Source organism: Hylobates moloch, unplaced genomic scaffold, assembly GCF_009828535.3.
Source record: "Hylobates moloch isolate HMO894 unplaced genomic scaffold, HMol_V3 SCAFFOLD_6, whole genome shotgun sequence".
NCBI classification, from domain to species: domain Eukaryota; kingdom Metazoa; phylum Chordata; class Mammalia; order Primates; family Hylobatidae; genus Hylobates; species Hylobates moloch.
In genome coordinates, this window is record NW_026652281.1 from 79730112 (window position 1) to 79752043 (window position 21932).

At 44.7% G+C, this 21932-nt stretch overlaps 1 protein-coding gene across 1 annotated transcript in view; it reads right to left on the bottom strand.

Annotated features, from left to right (window-relative positions):
• The window catches only part of XPO6 (exportin 6), an 82006-nt gene that overhangs the window by 25978 nt on the left and 34096 nt on the right, over positions 1-21932 (bottom strand). The window contains exons 11-14 of the mRNA XM_058440370.1: positions 11937-12045; positions 10571-10663; positions 9054-9123; positions 2364-2523 (exon numbers count right to left, since the gene is read on the bottom strand). Of these exons, the coding sequence (XP_058296353.1) occupies positions 2364-2523; positions 9054-9123; positions 10571-10663; positions 11937-12045 (432 nt within the window). The remainder of the gene's footprint in view (positions 1-2363; positions 2524-9053; positions 9124-10570; positions 10664-11936; positions 12046-21932) is intronic.

Consider the following 21932-nt stretch of genomic DNA (forward strand, 5'->3'; position numbering starts at 1 on the left):
TTGTCCATGTTGGTCTTGAACTCCTGGACTCAAGCGATCTGCTCACCTCAGCCTCCCAAAGTGCTGGGATTACAGGTGAGCCACCACACCTGAAGTTGAAAGACATTCCTTTCTGAGTGAAGGGGAAAAAACCCAAGACCTGGCTAGTTTCTCTCTGCCTACTCTGCGTGGAAACCTGGAAGCAGATGCCAGGGAAGGCAGTGCTTGTCTTTGTCCCAGCGTAACAATCAACTAAGGAACTTGTTACAAATACAAACTTGTATTTGTATTTCTGATTGCTGGGGAGCAATGAGAAAGCAATCAAAAAGGAGCACTTCCAGTCAGTCAAGAAAGTGAGGGCAAAAGAACTAAGGTTCCCGAAGTCCCACGAAGTCCTCGTGATCAGAACGGTTACTATCAGAAAACAATATACCAATATGCACCTGGTGTTTAAATCCTGTTCTACACTAAAAATGCATTTCCAAACATCTTTTAATGTGTCTGTGTTTAGCAGTTTTAATATTAGCTTTGTTTTATGTAACCAATAAATGAAAACACTGCTAATCATACTGGCTATTAAGGTCATGTAGTCGTAACAAGAGCCTTCTCTCACATTTTATTCTAAATGAAGACAAAATATTAATAGCAAGTATGTTTAAGCACTGGGCTTGCAAATCTAAGCAGTGCAGAAAGACAGGGACCTATCAAATGATTCAGGATCTTTGAGACATCATCTCACGTACCCTTTTTTTTTTTTTTTTTTTTTTTTTGAGACGGAGTTTCACTCTTGTTGCCCCGGCTGGAGTGCACTGGCGCGATCTCGGCTCATTGCAACCTCCGCCTCCCGGGTTCAAGCGATTCTCCTGTCTCAGCCTTCCGAGTGTCTGGGATTACAGGCGCATGCCCCCCATGCCTGGCTAATTTTTGTATTTTTAGTAGAGATGGGGTTTCATCGTATTGGTTAGGCTGGTCTTGAACTCCTGACCTCAGGTGATCCGCCCACCTCAGCCTCCCAAAGTGTTGGGATTACAGGCGTGAGCCACTGCGCCCGGCCAACTGACAGATAAGATGTATCTATATTGCTTAACAGAGTAAATTCAAATAATGGACTTATCTTTGGATTTCAGACAGAAAAACATGTCTCATCCCTGGTAAACCTCAGTGCAAATGGGCCCAGTACAAGAAGAAGAGGAGGAACGGACTGGCAATACAAACGCTACGGTTTGGAAAGAGCACAACACGTGGACCCAGGAAACTGTTAAAATCTACTCTCCCTCTCAAGGACTGTGTGAACCGAGGCAAGGCACTCACATCACTGAGCCACAATGTACTTACTCAACAATAAAACGGCAATGCCTGTCTCTCAAAGTACAGAACAAAATGAAAGACTATGTGCAAAAACACAGAAAATGTCCTACTACTGTGTGCTGTTTTTATTATTAATATGAATCTGGCTTTTAAGGGATTTAAGCCCCTTGGCTATCTCTGCTTTTCAGCTAAGATGTGGCAGTGAAGTCTGGCATGCATGCACCCAGGCTCCTGAGGCTCACTTCCCCTCTGCACGTCACCAGTGATGCGGCTGCTGGGCCAGTCGAAGCATCGGGTGTCTTGGCTTTGGGCTGGATCCACATCTACTCAGTTTTGATCTAACCAATTCAACAGCTGCCTTGAAATGATCTAAATGTCCTGTCACTTACATCTTGGGTTTTTTGAGGGCAGAAAGGGAGGAGGGACTGCTGACTGGGTAGAATCAAGTGTTCCTCAACAAGTCCATCTGTAAACCTGGTGTGAGACCCAAGAGGAAGGAGAAGAAAAGGAGCCCAGTGGTGAAAGGCTGGGAACCACCTTTCGGGCCAGGCATGGAGGCTACCCAGCTTTCACTCCCGACGCCCTAATGGGACTGGAAAAAACACAAAAAGCACCCTGTGCATCTAGCTGCCTACTTGGACAGTGGAGTTCACTCCTTATCAGTAGGGCTTTCTTAATATCTCTTTATCTTATGAGGAAAGACATGAAGACTGACCTCTCCTGGTTTCTCCTGGGTCTACAACTGTGTTTACATGTATACACAAGATCTTCAAAGAAACAATAGCTTAAATAGCTTATCAGGCGTTTTGTTATGTGCTAGGCACAGTGCTAAGTGCTTTATCTCATTTAATTCTCACACTAAACCTACAGGAAACTACATCTACTTCATATTGTAAATGAGGGACCTGAAGTTCAGAGAGGTTAAGTAATTTGTTCCATATCAGCTTCTATGAGGCAGAGCCTAGATTTACCCTGGGCCAGAGCAGAAGCTATTTGGCAATATGCTGCCCCCCACACAAGAAGGTAAAGCTGAACTCTGAAGAAGAAACAGCTCCATAAGGTAACTGCCAGCCTACCTCTCCACGACTGTGAGGGCATCATTGAACCGTGCAGCAAACACATCCCCAATAAAGTACTCGGCCAGGCGGCCCACAGCCTGTAGCAGGGAGCTCAAGTCTCTCAGGGAGCAGTGCAGCCGCCGGCAGTCGTTCTCCGCTGTGATGTTCAACCTGTGTCCTGGAACACAACACGCCAGACAGTTTTTCACAGGAAGACCACGCTTTAGATACTACAGATAACAGCTCATCCAGCAAGCCACACACAGCAAAACCAGCAGCAAAACCAATTCTCAAAACAAAGCAACCCACGGGCTGCTTCCCAGTACTGACCAGGGAAACTGGGCCCGGTATCCACCTAACACTACACGTTTGTGCTCCAGAGGCCAGGGACAGAGACAGAGTTATGGGGAGGGGCAGACAGCCTGGGGTGTGCTAACGTGGAGGGAGCCCCTGATCTGATTCCTTTTGACCCTGTAAGGTCCTGACACCACCACTGTGACATACAAGGAGGCACACTCAGGGAGGCCCAGGCACTTGCCGAGCACGTGTCACATTTCCGGAGCAAGGCTGGTGTTCTACGCTGAGTCTATGTGACTCCAAATCTGGTTCCTTTAGCATAGGGCCCTATCTCAGAATGAAATTTCCATGGACCAACAGTTAGGACCTGCCCCTGCTAAGAGAGGAGAGGTACACTCAGCACTCCATCCCTGAAGGCTGGGAGATGGCACAGTATGAAATAAAGAGCATAGGACTTAGATTCCGAAGACACAGATTCCCTGCCACTTCCGGGCTCAGTGCCTCATACGACCCTCCTAAGGCTCAGTATCACTATTATAAGGGCCACATTAAAATATATAACCCTCTAAGCTACAGAACATTGTTCAGTATTTCTAATTATTATAAATAACAAAGAACTAGTGACTTACTAAGGTCTGAAATTTCCTTACTTTTCAACACAACTTCTTCAAATTGAATAAGGAGGATGCTAAGATGAAAGACAAAACATCCTCCCTTGATTCGGTCACTTCCTTGGTTTTTGGATCCCTCTCTTCACAAATGTCCACAAAAGATAGTAAGAATTTTCAGGCCGGAACAGAGACCTGCAGGTCTGATTCAAGTCCTTCTTACTGACACAGCAGGAATGAGGGTGGGGTGGTTACACCACTAGGGCACCGTAACTAGGGCACCTACGATCCCAGCACTCCCTAGAAACTTTCCACACCTGCTCCCTCCCCCTACTTCAGTTCTCTCCTGTCTCTTAGGAGGCGAGACTCACACTGGTCATCACCAACCCTCCTCCTCACACTGGTCACCACCAACCCTCCTCCCGCTGTGCTCCAAAATCAGCTTCCCAGAGCCCAGACTAAGCTTGCAGCTCCCCTGAAGCAGGTGCTGAAGCCTCTGAAGGCTCTCTCCTACTAAGAGGGGAGAGCCTAGACTCTCCATTATCAACTCAGGTCTCTCATGGCCTTGCCACCTTCTATTATGCCACTATGTCATCCAGACCCACTGGTAATTCTCCAGAGCCTCGTGTCTCTGTGCCTCTGCCTAGACTGCTGATCATTTCATCCTCTGCCCACCCAAGCTTTGCAAGCTCCTACATAGCCTCCAGCCTCTCAGGGGCATCCCATCTCTGTGAGGCCTCCCCACTCCTGCCTTTCTCCTTGGCACCCATGCTCATAAGGAGATAAACAGATGATTTACAAGTCCATCTCCTTACTGACCACAAAATCCCTTGTGGTGAGCAGCTATGTCCAGCAGCCAGCACAGCAGCTGGTACAGAGTGAGTGACCGTAAATGTATGAATGATTTAGATGCAACAGAACAGACGGTAAACTAGAGCAGGACAGAGAGTCCCAGGCAGCTTCCTTCCTCACCCTGTCCCTGGGAATATTGGCATGTATTACCGACAGTAAACACGGATGGGTGGCACCTGTGGAAAGGAAGGGTGGACACCTACGAAGCACGTGGCAGATGAAGTAGCAGGCTGAATGCCTCGATCCGCCACCAATGTCAAGGGATGAGGCTCGCAACGGTGCCTGCGACAGCCCCCAAAGGAAGACACGAGGCTGGAAGAGGGGACAGAGGGCCACATCTTAAGGAGCAGGAGAACAAAAGAGGAGGTAACTCATGGAAGGACCTCAGACAGAGAGGGCCAGTGACAAAGGCTGGTTTTGACCTGCCCCAAATCACCTGCTCCTGCCTCCTCCACTCCACAAGCACAGCAGTGCCCTGGCGCAGAAACAAGATTCCCAGCCTGAGGCAGCCCTGCAGAGGCTATCAGTGCGGCTAAGGAGTAAGGCAGCTCCTCCAACCAGAGCAACAGAATGACCATCCCACCCAGCCAGACGAACTCACGGAACCAATGCACTGAGAGGGATTTTCACCATGCTGGTTGTGCAAAAGGGAACGCAGACTTCATGGGCTGCAAAAAGAGCCCCAATCTCTCAGTTAACTGAAGTGCCACGATTATACACCCTCTGAATGTCAATGGGATTTTCAAGGTTATATCTATACAACCAACTCCCAGGGTCGACTTCTAAAACCTGCTGCTCCTCTGCACACCAACCAGACCTCAGGGCTCTGTGGGAATAAACTCTAATGAAAAATACACCTTGACACTGGGTATGGCATACTACAGGTCCATAAAGAGCTCGGGAGGCCAGCTTTTCTTTCTCAGAGCAACACTGGGGGTCACTGAGTCCGCTTCAGTAGCCCCTGGCAACTCTCCACATGCTCAACCTTCATTTCGCACGTTCACCTCCCCCCAGGCTCTACCCTGACCACCAGTTTCCAACTTCTCTATGGTACCCAATCCCTTCAACTAGGTACCCGCTGAATACCTGAGAACAAGCTTCTTAAGTATTTTAAGTGTGCAAGGGGAACACTGTATTTGTTTTAAAAACCAAACCAAAACACTACCCTAAATCAAGTTTCCATTTGAGTATGGTCCTTAATAGACAATTACTAGAGAGCTTAAAAGTCACCCTGAGCAAGACATCCTCTGCCCAGCACTTCCCCTGCACAGCTGGCCCTTCAGCCTCTTCCTGGACCTCGGCTGAATGCTAGGGAGCTCAAGGGAGCCCTTCCATCTCTGGATAACTTGGTCACAAACACGGGTAAAGTAAGTCTCCCTGTGATTGCTCATCACCCCTGGCCCACTCCTTGAGGGCAGAACACAGAACAAGCCAAAGCCTGCTGACAGCATGATAGCCCTGGGGATGTAACCCCTCATTACCCTCCTGAGAATCCTTGTCATCCTGATCCCTCCCCTCTGAACTTGTCCTATTTTGTCTAGCAAAGAGCAGTACTAGGATGAAAACTATGGGTACCTAGCATCCAGTACCTAGGATGGAAAAAAGCTTGGAAGTGCTAGGTGTGTGTTTTAAACTGTGAGTTTGAACAATATGAAACTGTTGACACTTGATCACTTCTGACCCAACAAAACTGCAATTCCATACAGTTCCACTTCACACATATGTGCATCTAGATCCATGTTCATCAAAATTATAGCTGGTTCTTTCCTGTTCTATCTGCAAGGCAGACAATCACATGGGCAATAAATACCCCAAATCAAATTCTCTACCCTTGACACCCCCTCCTTCAGCCTAGAAACCTAATTTCACCACCACAAAAGTCACACAGGGCATCAAGTAAACTTGAGGGGATAGGCCAGTGTCCCACTGTGAAAAGCTGTTCAGATCCACCCACACTTTCTTCTGTCTGGCCAAGGCTTAGATTTCCCCCCAAAAGCACAGGACATCTGCAAGGTAGAACCTTCAGATGAGAATAATGCTGAAAGGTTTAGAGGCACAAAACATCATGGCCACACGAAAGTCCTATCTTCCACAAACCAAGTCATCCTAAAGCTGTCTAGATATGACCTAAGCCACAACCAAAGAACAGCTCCTTGGCAAATCACTGCCCTAGGGGAAAAAAAAAATCTTAAACATAATTTAGTCTTCTCTTTTTGAGGAGTTGAGGGAGGTCTAAAAATTAGCATTCAGGCATTTCCCTCTGAGAGAACAAACAAATCATAATCACAAATCATAAACAGACCCAAACAGAACAAACAATTTAAGTCTAAAAATCTTCTATAAAATTTTGTAGGCAAAATAATCCCTTAGACAGGAAAGTTTGCATGGGTAACCAGAAAAGTTAAAGGGTTACTTAGAGGAGAAATACTGTCTCAATGAAGGAAGATCTCAATGAGGGGTGGCAGAAGTCAAATACAGAATGGAGGCTTTGGGGCCACATACGGACATCAATGCTGTGCAAGGGGACCACCACCAATGAGGGTTTCTTAACCCACATAAGGTAAAAAAGACAGAGGGAGCAAAGGATGACCTGCCAGGAGCCAGAGCAGCACAGAGCAACCAACGTGGCCCAGCAAGACAAGCTGTGCCTTGGTCTTGACAGAGAAGTGGACGCAGGCTCAGCAGCAGGAAGGGAAACAGTGAGAAGCACACAAGATCTTCTGAATCCAGCTGCTCTGACAAAAGCAAAAGTGGGAGCCTTCCAGGCTGGGTAACCACACTGCAGGCCTCACTGCTGGCCAAAATGTGCATCCCATTGTCATACACGGTCACAGCACCAGGAGTAGACAAGAATCGCGGCTGGCGCCCATTTACACAGGCTCCAGAGGAGACCCAAGAACTAAAGGCTGGGCTAGAAAGTAAATGCAAATGAAGGAAGGCCCAGAGCCTATCAGGGATGAGAGGACACAGTTTCTGTTGAGGGTCATGAGGCTGACTGACTGGTGTGGCATGGAGGTTATTTGAGGGGGTAAACGGCTATGGGAACCAGGGGAAAAAATGTACTCAGAGTTTCCATTTGTTAATAGCCTTTGCACTAGAAACTTGGCTTCTGAGACACCAAAAATTGGGGAATGCTTTGTCATGAATAAGAGAGCTCGTTTTAAAACAGGAAATAAGCATTTTTCCAGCCTGAGAGGTTTTGCCACTGGAGTACAAGCCAAGGATCAGTACTGAGGATGAGATTTACAAATGATCTGGAAGAGCCGAGTTCTGTGAAATTGCCAGTAAACAGGCTTTAGTGAAAGCAGGTATGTGGTATTTCCTATAGGAAAAAATAAATCACATTATCCTTCTAGGGAGAAGAGCTCAGAATTATCAGCTATGTCCCAGAAATAGAGTTTCAGATTCACTAGACTTTCACCTAAAGACAGACACAACAGAATGTAAAAACACCAGCTTTTACAAAAGTAAACAGGACACTGAAGGGTCAGTGTGGGGGAGGAAAGAACACCTGCTTGATTTTTGTAATAGATCAATAACAGTGTCTTCAGGGTCCTGAGTACATTCTAATTTGAATAGTGGTCCTGAAGGAAAGACCACCTGGGCACGATTATTCCCAAAAATGCTTCTGGAAACATCTGTAGCACTTCTACACAGCCAAATGATTTTCATTAGGGGTGACAGCACATTTTACAGGCATGTTTGCTTTGAAAGTGTCTTTTTAAAGTTTTGTCTTTTTAAATTTCTTACCCTATCTACAAAGTCAGGGCCTATATTCGGGGCATGCCAAGGCCCATCAGCCTCCTAGGGCCCACTAGATTATTCAGAAGCTTATATAGTCATGGAAACCAGCCGTCACAGACCACCAAGAAGGACAGCCTCGGAAAAAGGCTCCTATGGAGGCTCTGCCATGAATCACAAGCTCATCCAGGAGATGGGCTGCACACTGGGCGGCTCTGTGCTGGGCAGAAACAACAGTTACCCAACACGGGCTGCACGCCAGAGCCAGGACAGATCCTGCAAGAAGCACACTGGGAAGAAGGAAGGGCAGTAGAAGTGGTGCGTAGCAGCTGATGGGGCAGGGAGGACACATGTGGCTTTCAGTTACTGGTGTTTTCAGTTGACAAAAATGAATGTCAGATGTTAGCTATTTCAACGTTGACAAAAATGAATGTCAGATGTTAGCTATTTCAACATTTTGTCATTCCCTATTATACCATCATGAGACTAGTACCAACAAAGCCATGGGACCCTGGGTAAATTAATATCTCTGAACATCAATTTCCTCTTATGTAAAATAGGGGTAACTACTAATAGCACTTACACCTCACAGGACAATGGAGAGAATTAAGTAATATATAAGTCAATAATACAGTGCCTGGCATGTAATGAGAGCTACAAATGGAAGCTATTATTATTATTGTTATCAACAAAGTAACAAAGCAAGCTAACCCTAAACCCCAAGCAGGCAGGACCTGTAAACAGCAGCCAAAAGCCTTTTCAACCTACTCTGGTCAGAGCCCCCGGGGCCATCTGCAACAGGTGCAGGGGGCGGGGGGACCACAGGCCATCAGCTGCGCTATGGCCTTCCAATTCTAGAGTGAGCAGGAAGCAAGAAAGCACAAGGCCATGTTCTCCCTAGTACACCTGCTGGTTGAAAGGACATAAGGAAATATTAGGGGCTTTTTAGTAAGTTCTGTCTCTTTACTCCAAATCAGTTTCTTTTCCAAACACCTCCTTGGAATACACTGTCATGACCTCATCTTTTACCTCCCCACAGCTTTTTATCATAAGTCTTTAAAAACGTTCCCTGTTTAGAAGTGGGGAGAGATGCCAGTGGGGAGGCTGCAATGAAGAAATCATGTTCCGACAGCAACGGCAGCAGTAATGAAATATCGGTCCGATGGTTTTTTGAATGTTTGGTTAAATTAGAAAATAAAAATCAGTTTACCTGACCCTGAAGTGACTATAAACTGTTGTAATCCCAAATAAACTTCTAAATTGTCCTGAAGAACAGGGAACTGAAAACAAAGAAACAACAACAACAAAAATTTTAAGTCATAAATGCAAGTTTTAATAGCATTTTAACATTACAACATAACACGCAACTATGGGGCAAGGAACAGGATCAAAACCTTTTCTCTAGGAACCTTTAAATGCAGCTAAAAAGCTATGACCCCCTTTCAGTGCCCCCCCAACTACAGTTTCTATAATTGAAACCGCCAATTAATACACAGAATAAGAAAGAAAACGTATTAGTTTGACCCTTTAAAAAAAAAAAAAAAGCAAAGGACACTGTGGTATGACTATTTACATTCCTAATAGAGGAGATCAAACCCTGAAATGACCTACACCTTTTAGAACTCTGAGAAGGGACCATATCTCCCTTCAAATCCAAGGGAACCTCTACCTTGAGAGATATGTCAGCTATGCTTTATTAAAGCACACGGTAAAGTGATAAGATGGGCTAAATTATTTGGAAGTCAGTTCCCTCGCTCAAGTAGCAGTCAGAACGTCATAACCGGAGCTGCATCTTTCTTTCTCAAGCTGCTACACTCACCAGTAAGATTAAAACATGACTGGCCCCTAAGAAAGGCAGATGGCAAAGTACGAAGCTTTCCAGGAGAGAACACAAATATAGCTGGGTCATTCAATGCAAAAGATGACCCTATGGCCAGGGGCGGTGGCTCACACCTGTAAATCCCAGCACTTTGGGAGGCAGAGGCGGGCAGACGACGAAGTCAGGAGATCAAGACCATCCTGGCTAACACGGTGAAACCCCGTCTCTACTAAAAATACAAAAAGTTAGCTGGGTGTGGTGGTGAGCACCTGTAGTCGCACCTACTCGGGAGGCTGAGGCAGGAAAATTGCTTGAACCCAGTAGGCAGAGGTTGCAGTGAGCCAAGATCACGCCACTGCACTCCAGCCTGGGCGACAGCGTGAGACTTTGTCTCAAAAAAAAAAAAAAAAAAAAAAGAATTACCCTAATAACTGCCTTGCCTTGAAGAAGTGATGAATTTAATGAAATCTCTTTGAATAACATGCACCATATAGGGAAGGGAATCAATCCTTACAACTAAAGATTCCAGCACATATAGACACACGCAGAGAAAGCTAGCAATTTGCCAAGAGCGAGCTTTACAAAGGCCAGCTTTTCAGCAATGTAACTTCTGTAAATAACAGCTCCCACTCGGCCTGGCCACTTGCAAGCTACTGATAAAGGTATTAAGGCTTTAGTCAAATTGCTATTATATCCAAGACTAAATAAGGTTCCAAAAGTTGGTTTAATATTTTGTGGAAATGTTAATATTTGTTCAGTTTGAGCATCACTTATGGCAATTATTCTGTTTTTAAAAATTACATAGGGGGTAAAGAGGGGAGAGAGAGAGAGATCCAGGGAAGTCAACCAGCCATGCTCTGTATACAGAGAAATCGCTACACTCTCCACTCCCCCGGACGGCGCATTACCAGTGTGGAGAAGGCATGCGTGGGCAGGAGCTCCATCACTTTGGCCACCACCTCCAAGCTCTGCCGTAAGTACCGCTGCCACTCCGTCTGCTGCTGTGGGGGAAGCACAGGAGAATCAGCTCTCCCAGAATCCTCTCATCTTCCTTGCCAACCTCAAGTCCACTCTCAGACATAAAATTTTGAAGAAATGGAAAATGATGGAACCAGGTTATCTGGTACTATAAAAAGGCCAAGCTACAATTTTTTAAAAACGATGAATTTCACAAAAAACTACTTCCTCAGAAAGTAAATGATCCACATAGAATAAGCTATTTTCCCCACCTTGGGTTATAGGATACAGAGATGGAGAGCCACTTGTGAAACCACCTGTTGGAAATGATCACGCGTCACCTTCTGACACGGTCCACTACTGTATCCCCATCCACATAACTGACTCAGTGCCACTCAGAATGGGGTCCACAGCCAGCCAGCAAATGCATCCCCTGGTGGGCTGTCAGAAATGCAAATTCTATGGTCCCCACCCCAAGCCTCCAGAATCAGAATCTGCTTTAACAAGCTGTTCCAGTGATTCTTATCCATGCTGACATTCAAGAAGCAAGACACATCACTCCCCTTTTGGGAGATGAGGACATTAAGGCTCATAGAAATGCCACACCCAGCCCTCCAATCTCCTCCATGCCCAAGGTTGCAGAGCTTCAAACCCAAGCCATCTGGCTCTAAGCAAAGGGCTCTCTGTAACCCAAATATGACCACCCATAAGCTCTTGACCATGCCACAGTCACTCTTACTTTGAGAAGAGCAGTGGTTATTTGAAAAATTTTAAAGTACCTAATGGTTTAAAAAAAACACTGGAATTGTTTCCTTAAAGACATTTTCCTTATTAATGTTGGGCACATAAGCATCAATAAATTCAAGGCTGATTTTAACAGGTAGAAGTTTGCATAATATACTCCAAACAGACTTCCTTTCATTCTAGCCTTATCGGTTCAGTATCTCGCTAACAGTCTCCACAAGCATCCAGCTAGCTCTTACTGCTGCCCAGGTTGGGGAGCAGAGGTGAGGATGCAAGGCAGGGGAGACAGTGAGGATACAGAGTTCTCACTAAACCGTTTTTCAACGTGCATATGGTTTCTCTACTTACATCTCTAGTCCACATAGATAAAAAAGCCTATAAAACATTTTTTACAGTTAATAAGCCAGAAGGGACCAGCAGGAAATTTAAAATTTCAAATGTATGACTCAAACCAGAAGACTACTCTGGTTTCAGAACAGTCTTCGGAGCAGAGGGCTCTGGGTTCCAGGTCCCCATTCTGATTCACGTCACAACATGACAGCGACAGAAAGTCAATCAGGGCGTGCCGCTTACATCGTCATCCAGAGTCTCGTCATCCAACTCCTCCAGCTGGGCTTGGTTGTATCTGAACTGGATTCGATTCAACACCTCTGTGAGGAGGAGCACCAGGGCGTCTTCGTACCTACGTGGCAGGGAGAAATTCAACATCAATCAGGCGAAAGGAGGCTTTCAGCTTAGAATTTGGAAAATGCCTCCTGCACTATAAAAGAAATGGTGTCCATGTTGATCACCATGGAAAAGGAGCATCGAAATTCCTGAGGCTGAGTTTATGGGTTGGCAGGTGTGTGCGGCCCATGGAACAGAAGCAGAGGTATTTATTTAATGACGTACCAGGCACCATGTATCTTCCTGACAGACTGTTTATATAATAGCCTTTTTTGTCTCTGGCAATAATTTCTGTCTTAAAATATATTTTGTCTGCTATTAGTATAGTGACCCAAGCTTTCTTTTGGTTACTTTTTGCGCAGAGTATCTTTTTCCATCTTTTTACTTTCAATCTATTTGTATCTGAATCCAAAGTGAGTCTCTTGTAGACAACACGTCATTGGGTCGTGGCTTTAAAAAATCTATTCTCTGCCTTTTTTAAGAGAAGAATCTAATCCACTAAATGTAATGTAATTACTGATGAGGAAGGCCTCATTTCTGCCATTTTGCTATTTATTTTCTATGACTTATGTTCCTCAATTCCTCCATTCCTGCCTTCTTTTGTGTCAAACAGGTATTTTCTAGTGCTGCATTTTAAATCCCTTGTCCTCTCTTTTACTAAGTATTTTCAAGTTATGGTCTTAGCAGCTGCTCTGGGGATGATAGGCACTGCATATAAATATTACCTAATTCAGTGATTTCATGCTTTTAACAGCTGTGAGAAGTAAATGGTATCAATATTTTTCTGATGAGGAAACAACAATTAACAGAAGTTAAATAAACTGCCCAAGGCCACAAAGCTATTTTGAACCCAGGGCTCCCTAACTCAAAATCACGTTCTCACTACACATAAATCACCAATGGATTTTTGTTTTGTTTTGTTTTGTTTTTGGAGACAGAAACTCACTCTGTCACCCAGGCTGAAGTGCAACGGCGCAATCTTGGCTCACTCCAACCTCCGCCTCCCCAGGTTCAGTGATTCTCATGCCTCAGCATCCCGAGTGGCTGGGACTACAGGCATGATCCACTAGGCCTGGCTAATTTTTGTATTTTTAGTAGAGACGGAGTTTCGCCATGTTGGCCAGGTTGGTCTTGAAATCCCAACCTCAGATGATCCGCCCGCCTCGACCTCCCAAAGTGTCAGGATTACAGGTGTGATCCTGCGCCCAGCACCAATGGGTTTTAAGCCTGCTCCACCCAACTCCCAAAACCTAATCTTTAGTCCATTTTAAGAAGACTTAGAAACTAAAAAGAGCCTGGGGAACCCCTGACCCTTTTATTTGTGTCTAAGAATAATTTTTCAGAGAAATATTCAGAGCGGTAGATTTGGATATTTCCCACATGTAATAAGAACCCAACTCAGGGCCGGGCGCGGTGGCTCACGCTTGTAATCCCAGCACTTTGGGAGGCCGAGGCAGGCGGATCACGAAGTCAGGAGATCGAGACCACGGTGAAACCTCGTCTCTACTAAAAATACAAAAAAATCAGCCAGGCGTGGTGGTGGGCGCCTGTAGTCCCAGCTACTCGGAGAGGCTGAGGCAGGAGAATGGCGTGAACCCGGGAGGCGGAGCTTGCAGTGAGCCGAGATTGCGCCACTGCACTCCAGCCTGGGCGACAGAGCAAGACTCCATCTCAAACAAGAACAAATCATGTTGCCTAAATACTCGCCTATCCTGAAACGCTTCTAAGATAAGTTAAGGGACTGCTCCCACTCATAGAGCAAACCACCAGTGCTGGTTAGTAACCTCTCCACATCAATCTACTCTCCAAAGTTATGATGCTGGGGCTGAGACTCAAAGGACAGTTTGTTTCGGTCTGTTAGGTTCTGCCAGCAGGGACACTGGAGGGAGACTGGAAGCAGAAGGGATAAAAGGACTGCATCCTTCCTGTGGTCCTGCTGTCCTGGCAGTGCTGCCCCAGCAACAGACACCTGGCAGAAGCAACTGGTTCCGGTTTCCAGCTTCATTCCACATTCCCAGAACTAGTATCGTGCACCCTCAGAGGTAGAGGCAACACCCTCTCCTCAAAGGAATGGTCCCAGTTCAAAAAGATCCCTCCTCTGAACTCCTGCGGCAGCTGGATGGGGCTCTCTCTTCAGAGATCTGAACCCAAGTTGCTCAGGGCCCAAGCAGTGATCTTCCAGATTTTGACAGCCCCAGCTTCTTGCTTGTGTACTTCTAGCCTTAGGGGTTGAGCCACTTCCTGTACTTATCATCTGTGTTATCTCAGTGTTCCCTCTGAAACCTATTTCCTACAATGAATTTTCTGTTCAAATAATTAAGTATGGTTTCTGATTTCCTGACAGGACTCTAATATACCACCCAATCTAATACAGTTGAGTACTGGGACAACATGATAACCAAAGCTAAAAGATATCCAATACCAAGACCAAATACAGTCCATTTAGTCCATGAGGTAAAGCCCATGTGATGAGACTCGGTCTACCGACCACTTACAAATCCTCCTGGATTGTCCCATTTCAGATTTTGGTGACCAGAGTATCTTTTTTTTTTTTTTTAACTTAAGAAATTAACCTATGCCAAAATTGACATTTGTATTTATTTACTTACTTTTTTAACATAATTTCAACTTTTATGTTAGATTCAGGGGATACATGTACAGACTGGTTACCGGAGTATACTGCGTGATGCCGAGGTTTGAGGTACAACTGATCTCACCCAGGCACTGAGCATAGTACCCAATAGCTTTTCAACCCCTGCCCTCCTCCCCACTCCCCTCTCTATCAGTCTCCAGTGTCTGTTGTTGCCATCCTATGTCCATGAGCACCTATTATTTAGCTCCCAATAGCTCGTTTCTTAACTAGAGACAGAGACACTCCCTACTTACCCATATCCAGCAATGACTCCCCAACTATATGCAAACGACTTAACAACCTAACACACGCCAGCCCTAAAGTAGACTAGCAACTGAACAGGGCCCAGGAAAGAATGCTGGCGGGGAAAAGGCACTAATAAAATCCACAACATCTGTGGGAAAATTCACCCAATAAAGTCAAAATCCCACTTAGTAAACTCCATAGAAAGGTAAGATCAAACATTTAGGCCTAGAGTTTATGTTTTTGCCTTTGTTCAAGACGTAAATTTCTAAAGTTACAGAAGTTTCACACTATAAATTGCTGTGACAGATCAAAATATTTTCACAATTCTGCTAGGAAAGAAAATCTACTTCAGACCAGAGGACAGATGAATTTTGTCATCTATAAATTGTCTTGCTGTGCTAAAAGGAAATTTAGAGACTTTCTATACAAATGTAACTCTAAATTAGACCTAAAATCTTAACTGGCAATTGGCAACTCTGGCTGCAAAAAAAAACCCGTATCACTTAGAAAATTAAGTCCAAGCAGGAACCAGGCAAACATGCACGTAGATCACTGGTCTCCCAAAGTGTCATGTGGGAAGTGGAGAAAGTATATGGCTGTGGCAGACACTCTGGTTGCCTGCCCAATACCCATTCTCCTTCCTCAGCAAGAGAGCACTGGGTATTGGGACCAACTCAAAGACAACATCTCCCCTGAAGATGGGGGTGGTCAACGAGAGACTAAAGCAGCTACTGGGTGGGACTTCTAAGAAAGCTTCTTTTGCCCAACCTATCCCACTTCTCGTTCCTGCCGCCTGAATCGTGGGTGTGATGTCTATAGCATCATCCAGCATCCATCTCTGACCATAAGATGATGATGAAGAGGGAAGCCATGCCTACTGGTAGAACAAATAGGTAAAAGGATTCAAAAAATTACTTGCTACTCAAAGAGACACGACTTCTCAAGGAAAAGTCAATCACCAGATGCCAACCTCAAGATGACAAAGGTGTTGGAATTATCGATGACTCTAAAACAGCTATAATAGCAATGCTCCATGAGGTTCCTCTATGGTCTGAATTGCGCGACTCTTCCCCAAAAACTACTCATTCATATAGTGAAGCCTAACCCTCAACGTGTCTGTATTTGAAGACAGGGCCTATAAAAAGGTAATAAAGTTATGTGAGGTCAAAGAGTAGGGTCTTAATCCAATAGGACTGTTGCCCGTATGAGAAGACGAAGAGACACAAGGGTTCTCTCCCTCCCTTTCCTCACATGCACACAAGAAAGGCCACGTGAGCATTCAGAGAGAAGGCGCCATCTGCAAGCCACCAAGAGAGCTCACGGAATCTGCCAGCATCTTGAAGTGGAACTTCTAGACTCCAAAACTATGAGAAAATAATTTCTGTTGTTTAAGGCTGGCCTGTGGTATTTTGTCATGGTGGCCCAATCTAACCAATACAGAAGGTAAACAATATGAGAAAGAAACCTGGAACTTCAAGAATGAAGGAAAAGCAAGAGAAATGGCAATGTCTGGGTAAATCTAATAGACCACTTCTTTCTTCTTAAGAGCTATAAAATATGAATGATGGGTACGTGTATAAATTAGAACACTGTCTGGTGGGGTTTTCCAAGTATGTATATGTAAAACCTCAATATAAAGAAGAGAGGCTAAGGGACTCTAATCTATATGGTGGTAAGGTTTCCATACCACCCTTGTGGTAAAATGTGACTGTGAAAAGTTAAGTGTATATATATATACTGTAATACCCAGAGCAACCACCAAAAAAACCCACATAAAGAAATGTGGTCCAACACTCAATAGATACACTGGAAAAGAAAACTAAATGTGTATGCAACTAACAGAGTCTCAAAATAAATGAAGCAAAAACTGATCAAACTAAAAGGAGACAGACAAATCCAAAATTATTTCTGGAGAATTCATCCCTCTCTCAGTAACTGATAGAACAAGTAGGATAAAGACAACATGTACAGGCTGGGCGCGGTGGCTCACTCCTGTAATCCCAGCACTTTGGGAGGCCAAGGCAGGCGGATCACCTGAGGTCAGGAGTTCCAGACCAGCCTGACCAACATGGCAAAACCCTGTCTCTACTAAAAATACAAAAATTAGCCAGGCGTGGTGGCGGGCACCTGTAATCCCAGCTACTTGGGAGGCTGAGGCAGGAGAATCGCTTGAACCTGGGAGGTGGAGGTTGCAGTGAGCCGAGATCACGCCATTGCACTCCAGCCTGGGTGACAGAGCAAGACCCCATCTCAAAAAAACAAAACAAACAAAAAAAAAACACATGTACAAATTAAACTAGAAAACAATAACAAAATGATATACGGAAAATCCCCAAATGTTTGGAAACTAAACAGAGGAAATCTCCAAAGAAATTGGAAAATATTTTAAATCAAATGAAAATTAAAATGTAACATTAAAATTTGAGGGATAGCCAGGCGTGGTGGCTCACGCCTGTAATCCCAGCACTTTGGGAGGCCAAAGCGGGCAGATCACAAGGTCACGAGATTGAGACCAGCCTGACCAACATGGTGAAACCCTGTCTCTACTGAAAATTAGCCGGGCGTGGTGGTTTGTGCCCGTAATCCCAGCTACTAGGGAGGCTGAGGCAGGAGAATTGCTTGAACCCGGGAAGGGGAGGTTGCCGTGAGCCGAGATCGCGCCACTGCACTCCAGCCTGGTGACAGAGTGAGACCCCGTCTCAAAAAAAAAAAAAATTTTTGAGGGATAAAGCTAAAGCAGGGCTTAGAAGGAAATTTACAGCATGAAATGCTTATATACACCACAGAGATAAGCCTGTAAGCCTCAAGTTCTGAGAGTTAAATAAAATTATACATGTTAAGGCAATTACATAGTAGGTACTCAATAAAATATATATGAATAAAGAACAAATGAACAAAGAAATGAATGAAAAACACACAGGCAATAAACAGACAAAATTCCAAGTCAGGTAAATACAAAGGATTGAAGCATATTCCTGGATAGCTTTTTCAACTCAATAAAGCAACTAAGACTCTATTCACTTGCCCTGTGGGGCAGTCAAGAGCAGGAACTAGAAAGCTGCTAGAGCTCTCATCTAAACCTAGTTCACACCTTTATTGCACCACAATGTCATGTCTAACAGTGGCACTTCCTCTTTATTAAGCAGGTTCACCCACTCCAAAAAGCGAGCAGCAGTTTTTCTCACACTCACTCACATTTGTTTACAGCCCGATCTAATGTCACCAGAATCCCTACACTGGTTTGTGGCCAGCACTTGCCAGAAGTCTAGTCACAAAGAGGCTCACAGAACATGACACAATGACTTTAGGTTGCTTCACACACTCAGGTTTCTTCATCTTCCTGTAGAAATAAGTTTCTACACAGGTGACTCCCTTCACATTGACAAGCACAAAGAGCCGGAAGTGAGAGAGAAAGAGGAGGTGAACCAATGCTTATTTACTGAGCACCTACTGTCAGCCAAGGCACTTTACGCTCATTAGTTCATCCCACTTTCTCAACAATCTGTGAGGAAGGCACAACCATCCAAAAGCACAAACAAGGAAAGGGAAAGGAAAATCCGGGCCTTTCCATGCCACCACCTCAAAATACAGATCAGGACGATCTACCCCATCAGCCATTCCGCTCTGCAGGAATGGCTACAGAACATTTACCCCATTAACACCGGGGCTCAGGCTCTCCCAAGTCCCCACGGTCTCCCATCAAGAAACTCCTCTCACACCTGTAATCCCAGCACTATGGGAGGCCGAGGTGGGTGGATCACGAGGTGAGGAGATCGAGACCATCCTGGCTAACACAGTGAAACCCCATCTCTACTAAAAATACAAAAAATTAGCCGGGCATGGTGGCGGGCACCTGTAGTCCCAGCTACTCAGGAGGCTGAGGTAGGAGAATGGTGTGAACCTGGGAGGCGGAGCTTGCAGTGAGCCGAGATCGCACCACTGCACTCCTGACCAGGCGAGGCAGAATGCAAAGCTCCAATTTCCAAGCTCCTAGGACCAAAAATAAATCTATGTACATTTGTGCTTCTAAATTTGTAGCCTACAATGCTTACCACTTTGTTGTGATGAATGATGCAAAACCTTTAAACCACAAGGGACAGGAAATGAGTGCTGCCTTTGTGACTTAACCACACCTACGTTTCCCATTTAAGACAGCAAGAAAACATTTTTGACTACTTCCTGCAAGATTAGTTGCTTCTGAAATATGATTCCAGAACATCCCAACTTCTCTCTGGTGTATTTTATCAGTTGACAAACATTTGATCACATGTGCATGCTCTTAGTTAACATAAATGTGGTCATCACCAGAAGCCAGTGTTCTTCAGCAGCTGCTCCTGCAAAACAGCATATCTCTGATATATTAAGAGTCTCTCATAGTCTGGAGTGGTGAATGTAAGGGTTACAGAAAAAATTATAAGCTGAAGTTGAAATATTTTCGTTGTGCAGCCCAGTGGACTAACACATGTTCTTTGTAGTCTACTGTCTTAGACCACTAGGGGGTATCTGATAGGACTTGCAGTTCCCCAGACGGTGGTTACTACTTAACAGCATTAACCAGAGGAGCTTGGAGGGGTTTGTTTTTGTTGTTGTTGTTATTTCATTTTAGAGACAGAGTCTTGCTCTGTCGCCCAGGCTGGAGTGCAATGGCATGATCATAGCTCACCGTGGCCTCCAACTCCTGGGCTCAAGCAGTCCTCCTGCCTCAGCCTCCCGAGTAGCTGGGACTACAGGCATGCACCACCATGCCTGGCTAATTTCTGTATTTTTTGTACAGACAGAGTCTTGCTATGTTGCCCAGGCTGGTCTTAAACTCCTGGGCTCAAGTGATCCTCCCACCTCGGTCCCCACAAGGAGCTGGAACTACACGTGCACACTACTATGTCTGGCTAATTTGTTTTTTAAGTTTTTGTAGAGACAGGGTCTCATTATGTAGGCTGGGCTGGTCTCAAACTCCGCCCTCAAGTGATCCTCCTGCCTCAGTCTCCCAAAGTGCTGGGATTACAGGAATGAGCCATGGCACTTGGCCTGTTGTTTTATTTTTCAAAGGCATAAAGGCATTATATGTAAGTGTTATGTTTAAAAAAGAATAAATCATGAAAAATTAGAAAGCCTCATTTAGGATGATAATCACATGATCAATGAGAAAAATTCCCACTGTTTCAAGTGGTCAGCCAGAACAACTGCCAACTGTGACATTAGATAACGGATGCCTGCGCAGGCAGGTAAACATCTGCAGGTGGCCTAAAGGCCTTTAGACTGTCCAGGGGCCATGCCACCTAACTCCACAGTCACAACCACAGTCTAAAGGCAGTAACATCTTCTATTATTCATCATTGCTGTTGTCATCACTGTGACCATTTACTGAGTGCCTAATACATCTAGATGCTGTACCAGATATTTTACATACATGATTTCCTTGAATCCTAACCATCCCGCAAGAGAAGTGTTAAGTACGTCCATTTTGCAAGAGGAAATGTGATCAGCATATAACTTGACCAAAAGTAACACAGCTAGCCTGAAGCAAAAAAAGAATTTAAATTCTCTACACCACTGCTCCTTCTATTAGTAGAATGATCTGCAGAAGTGTGTGTTTAATACTAATTATCTGCTAGTATATATTTTCTCAACAGGACCATATTCTTCACATCTCTCATTTATACTTTGTTTTTGTTTTTTTAGACAGAGTCTCACTCTGTCGCCTAGGCTGGAGTCCAGTGGTGTGATCTTGGCTCACTGCAACCTCTGCCACCCGGGTTCAGGAGATTCTCCTGCCTCAGCCTCCCAAGTAGCTGGGATTACAGGTGCCTGCCACCACACGTAATTTTTGTATTTTTAGTAGAGACAGGGTTTCACCTTCTCGGCCAGGCTGGTCTTGAACTCCTGACCTCGTGATCCACCCACCTTGGCCTCCTAAAGCGCTGGGATTACAGGCATGAGCCACCGCGCTCGGCCTTGTACTGTTTTTTAAAAAGCATTTTCATATTAATCATTTCCTCAGTTTATTCTCACAACAAGCTTGAGAGATATGAAGGAATATCTACCACTAAATATAGAAAAATGAGGCATAGTCCCAGAACCAAAAAGATATGCCTATTTAGCATGCAACAAAGATTATTTTGGCACAAGTAACTTTTCCCTCAAGAACCTCATTTCAAAAACATAATTACTTAAAGTTGGCAACTTCACCAAAAACACGATCTCCTGTGTGTAATACGATTTCTGATATATGAACGTACTACCTATAATCACACATGTGACCTGACACCGTAGCAACCTGGAACTTACTCCACAATTACAAAAACCATCTTTGGTAACAAAAGAACAAATGTTTAAACTTGGAAAATAAAATTCTCAACAGAATATTTGCATATTTATTTAATTTTCAATAGAGAGAGAGTTCAGCAAATGGTACCAGTGACTGGTACCAAGAGACACAGAGTCTCACTATGTTCCCAGCCTGGAGAGCAGTGGCCAGCCACAGCATGATCACTGCACACAGCAGTTCTGAATTCCTGAGCTCCAGTGATTCTTCTGCCTCAGCCTCCCATGTAGCTGGGACTATAGGTACATACTACCACATCTAGGTCCTGTTTAGAAATTTTTAAACTCATAAAACCTCAGCAATGGAAAAGTCTTTGGAGTTCCAGTCCAACCTTTTCTCTGCAGTGAAGTCTCTCCTCTCCACCTTCCTCCATTTGGTACATTTATGGGGAAAGAGTATTCACTAACACCACCACCAGCCAAACACTTACAGTGTGTCAAGCATTCTAAATATGTTAGTTCGTTATTTCAATTAATGTCTCAACAACTATTATTTTCATCCTCATTTTACAAATGAGGAAACAGAAGCTTCCACAGGCTAAGTACCTTACCCAAGTACCCCTAGGTGGGAACTACAAAACCAGGATCCAAACATAGGTCTGTGCAATTCCCCATCATGGCTTCCACTTGACAGAACCCCTTCATGCACTGGTTTTACAACACAATGACCACCTAATCTGAAATTGCTCTTACAAATACTGTGC